This window comes from Orycteropus afer, unplaced genomic scaffold (assembly GCF_000298275.1).
Source record: "Orycteropus afer afer isolate SDZICR_OR568_19922 unplaced genomic scaffold, OryAfe1.0 scaffold00021, whole genome shotgun sequence".
In the NCBI taxonomy this organism is placed as follows: domain Eukaryota; kingdom Metazoa; phylum Chordata; class Mammalia; order Tubulidentata; family Orycteropodidae; genus Orycteropus; species Orycteropus afer.
The window spans coordinates 3,132,912-3,137,657 of record NW_006921608.1 but is presented as its reverse complement, the minus strand read 5'-3'; the positions used below and the strand labels follow the sequence as shown (position 1 = coordinate 3,137,657).

Below are 4,746 nucleotides of genomic sequence, written 5' to 3'. Positions count from 1 at the left end.
AGCGCCATTACATCCACGTTAAGCGTTAACGATGAGTGCAAGCATTAAGCATCACACAGTAACATAAAGTGCAAAGGCAGATTCTCGCCTAGTGACGCACAGAGATTTAATAAAAATCTTGGAATTTACCAGTTTAGTCGAATATTGACAAGGAAACAGGCGAACGCCATTAAGGAAAGTAACGTTAGGGACAAACAAGGGATTTGGAGCAGAATGCTGCAGCAGGCCACAACTGCGGGTATGAACAGCTTGGGCACATCTATGTAGAGAAAAGTGAGAATCCGACTGTGGCGGGCCTAAAAGCCCAGCGTTTATTAAAATTCACGATGAAATGAGAGACCTCAACAAAAGCAAGTTATCCGCGCGCCAGCTTGCCCGGCGGTCTCTCCACTGTTCGCGAACTGCCGGCGCTCAACTCACCGCGCGTCATGCTCCGCCCCTTCCCCCGAAAGTCCCTTAGTAAAACCGCTTGCACGTGCGTGTAAGACCCCGCCCCCTCCGCGCTTTTGGCCAATGAGAAATAACACCGTAACTAGTTACCGCCCGGTCGTCGGTCACATGACCACACCTCCCTTCCCCTTCACCCCGCTGCCTGTGGGTTCGGTGAAGATGGCGAAGGTCTCCGAGCTTTACGATGTCACTTGGGAAGGTAATTGCGAGCGGGGCGTGCGGACTAAGATCAGAAGCTCTGGGAAGCAGTTCGGAAGTACCTACTGCCTTCGGAGAGTTGGGTTCTCTCGTCCTTTTGTGGCACTGGGGCTCTTATTCTTGGCGCCAGGCCGAGGGGACCATGAGGCAGGCCCCTGCTTTGGTCGGGCCTCAGCCTGGGCTCAGCAGCGTCCCCGCCGCGTATGTCCATAGGTACACTGATCGACTGTCTCCACGTCAGTCCACTAGCTTAGGGTAGCTTCTGTTACGAGGTGGGAGGGACCTGGCGCTGGGCTGTCACCCTCCTGCCATGGTTGCTGTGCGGCGCGGAGGAGGCAGGACAGGTTTCTGATTAAGCTTCTTTGGCAGCCAAGAAATAAAGGGTCTGTAAGGCCTGGTACGAAGTGCTGTTTAAGTGTTAACACGTCTGTGCAGAAAAGATGTGGAAGATCCGGTGAACCAATCTGATTCTTCTAAATATTTTCGTTTCGTTCTCCCTTCAAAACTGGATTTGTAATCTTATCCCGCCCCTTTTATTTATTCCCTTTCTGTCTACTCTTTAAAACACTTGTACACACACAGCTTCCATCTCTTTACCAGTAGCTCTGGGGCGCGCGTACTCAATGTGGCAGACCTGTCGGCTGATCTGAGATGGGTTGTTATGTGCCGTCGAGTCAAACCCGACTCATAGCGACCCCTCCTTGGGTTTCCGAGGCAGTATCACTACGGAAGTAGGATTGCCCAACCTTCCTTCCGAGGAGTGGATGGTGGGTTTGAACCGCCAGCCGTCTGGTTAGTAGGCAAGTGTCTTAGCCACTATGCTACCAGAGCTGCTAGCATACAGACTTGGGCCAGCTCTGCAACAGAATTTTCCCTTCTCAAACACTTGTTTTTGTGTATCGTCGAGTGGATTCCGACTTAGCATATGACATTAGACCTCATTAACTAATTTGTTCAGAGAATGCCTTCTTGGGATGTTTAAACTATGGCCTGGTAACTTTGGGACTAAAAGTTTGGTCGTGAATAAATAAAAGGCCAAATTCCTTTCTACCTGAACTGAAGTCAAGGATTTATTGGCTTTATGGCTTCCAACACACTGTCAACCTCCACTGTTTTGTTCTTCTTCTACTGTGGGAACTGCATTAAACTGTTAATTAAGTACTCAATGCTAACTAAATCTTGCAAATTCCAGGTTAAGTGACACACAGTCTCTACCTTCAAGGAGTTTATAGTTCCATAGAGAAGACAGACCTGCTAATACACAGTTAAGAAAGGGTTGTAAGTTTCAGGGATGTATTATGAAGCTGGGTACTGGATATGTGGCTGTTATTTTTAATGCCTTTTTAATGCTTCCATTGTTTCATAATTTTCAGTAAGCACTTTGATTAAGGCATGTTCAGTTTAAGTTTCTTAGACGATTGTGGCATGTATAGAATCTTGAGAGAGGTATAGAAGTCTAACTACCAGACAACATGGATTAAACTACTCTGAGCGCATTCTAAAGAGGAGTGATGTAATTAGGTTTGGAATAATAATAAATAACTACTGTTCACAAGTTTGTTAGGAGCTTTGGTTGTGTAGTGGTTAAGGCATTTGCTAACCAGGATGTTGGTAGTTTGAACCCACCAGCCTCTTTGCCAGATAAAGATGAAGCAGTCTGCTTCTGTAAAGATTTACAGCCTTGGAAATCCAATAGAGGTCGCTGTGAGTCAGAACTAACTCGATAGCAGTGAGTTTGGTTTTTTTGGTTTTCTGAGTTTGTTGAGGAACAAAAGATAGAACATGTTGAAGTGTTTTATAAACAGTTAAATATTGTATAAAAATCTCCATTTTTATTAATTAATATGGTTATGCCCTTTTCCTGTGTGATTTGGCTCCTGCCCACATCTCCAGTTTTATCTTGAGCTTTTCTCCCTCTAAGGAGCTCCAGTGGCGCAGTGGTTGAACACTCATCTGCTAACCAGACGAGTTTCTCCGGGGGAGAAAAGCCTGGTGATCCCTTCCCTAAACACTGCAGCTTGTACTGCTGTGTCATATGTAGGGTTACCGTGAGTCGGAATTGACTGGACGGCATCTGACAACGATGTTCTCCCTCCTACTCTGTAAGCTGTTACGTTGGCTCTCCTTGAGTTCCCTAAGTGTGCTTTGCTCCTCCTTATCTTAAGGTTGGGCATATACTGTTCCTTCCACCAGGAGTGTTCTTTTGTTCTTGGCCTCCTCTTGCTTCATTATCCTTTTCATTTCCTATAGTTTCCCTCCAAGGTTACATACTTAAGATATTGCCTCTACTCTCACAGCCCTCTGTCAAAAGAAAAAAAAAAAAAACAAAACAAACAACTCAGCCTGAAACAGCAACAACAACAAAGAAAATTTAGGCCTGGTCCTTTTAGTTACATGTTCTCATACTTTTGAAGCATTTGCCCAATTGTGTAAGTTTTAAAAATGTTTGCCTTTCCTTCTAGAAGAAGGAAGGAACCAGGCCTATATTGTTTCGTATCATATCATCAAAACAACAACAACAACAACAAAAGTCTGGCAGCTCCCTGTGTTATAGAGTAAAACCATTCCATAGGGTTTTTCTGGCTGAAATCCTTTTGGAAGCAGATCTCCAGGCATTCTTCATGGCACTGCCCCAACCCCCATTGGGTTTTCCAGGCTGTAAATCGTAACAGAAGTAAATCGTCTCATCTTTCTCCTGTGGAGCAGTTGGTGGGTTTGAACTGCTGACCTTCTGGTTAGCAACCAAATGCTTTACCTACTATGCTATTAAAATAAAGCTCCTTTCTTGTGGTGCTGCTGGCTGAGTTTGAGCCACCAACCTTTACGTTAGTAGCTGACAACCAACTGTTTGTGCCATCCAGGGAGCCTTGTCATGTCACTAAAACCAGGCTTTTTGAGACTTCGAACTCTGGAAAATACGAATATGATTGAGAAATATATAATAGTCAAGCTTAACTGAAGTGTGTAGTTTTGTGGTCACTTTTGAAAGATAAGGTCTAGAAAGGTAAGTTGAGACCTTGATTGCTAGCCTAAGGCGTTTGTACTTTATTTTGCAGGTTGTTGGGAACCACTCTCCTAATTAAAAACAAAATAAAACAAAATGGCTCCTTTCATTCAACTTAAAATTTACAGGTAATTAAATGTGCAGGTTGATAGAGGGCCGGGGCCTTTTCTTTGATAGGGATTCCCTGATTGTAGTTCCTTGTCATTTTTAATAAACCATTTTCAGTTTTTTCAATGTGGGCAGCAGTATAAAGAACTGTGTGGACAGCAGCTTCAATGCATAAATCTTAACAGATATTTTCTCCATAAGATTTTTAATTAAGTTACTATACATAATGTAACAGCAGTTTTTCAAAGCCATTGACCTTTATGGAGTCTTTTCAAAGCATCCAGCTTGTTTCATAGAAATAAGTATCTTTTTGACCTCATATTTTCCTTGAATTGTGTAATATTTAATTATACCATATGACTACATTAGGTTTAACTGGAATGAACTGGTGGGGATACAGATGGAGCTGACCTTTAAAAATTGAACTAATGGAACAAATAACTAAGAAGTAGCTGATGAGGCTTGTTAGCTAAGAGCTTCTAAAATACTACAGGCACCATCAGTATGTTTTGCAGAAAAAAAAAATTCCTTGTGTTGATTCTAGCTGGAAGTTGCTTAAGAGGGTTTTACTGAACATTATTATTATCTCGTTTGTCATATTTTGGGAGCTCAGGTCGTGTAGTGCCTAAGGCATTTCACTGCTAACCAGAAGGCTGGCGGTTCAGACCCACCAGCCACTCTTTGGAAGGAAGATTGGACAATCTACTTCCATAGGGATACCACCTTGGAAACCCAAGGAGGGGTCACTATGAGTCTAATCGACTCGACAGCAGTGAGTTTGGTTTTTGTCATATTTTAATTACATTCTTTATACTATTGTTGTTGTTGTTATGTGATGTCGAGTCGGACCCGACTCATAGTGACCCCTTCTTGGGTTTGCGAGGCGGCATCGCTACGGAAATAGATGGCCCAACCTTCCTTCCGAGGAGTGGCTGGTGGATTTGAACCGCCAGCCTTCTAGTTAGCAGTCAAGTGCCTCGGGCCCT

At 43.7% G+C, this 4,746-nt stretch overlaps 1 protein-coding gene across 1 annotated transcript in view; it reads left to right on the top strand.

Annotated features, from left to right (window-relative positions):
* The first annotated feature begins 513 nt into the window (after positions 1 to 513).
* EMC2 (ER membrane protein complex subunit 2) overlaps positions 514 to 4,746 on the top strand; it is a 56,892-nt gene continuing 52,659 nt past the window's right edge. The window contains exon 1 of the mRNA XM_007934878.2: positions 514 to 649. Coding sequence (XP_007933069.2) covers positions 514 to 649 — 136 coding nt within the window. The remainder of the gene's footprint in view (positions 650 to 4,746) is intronic.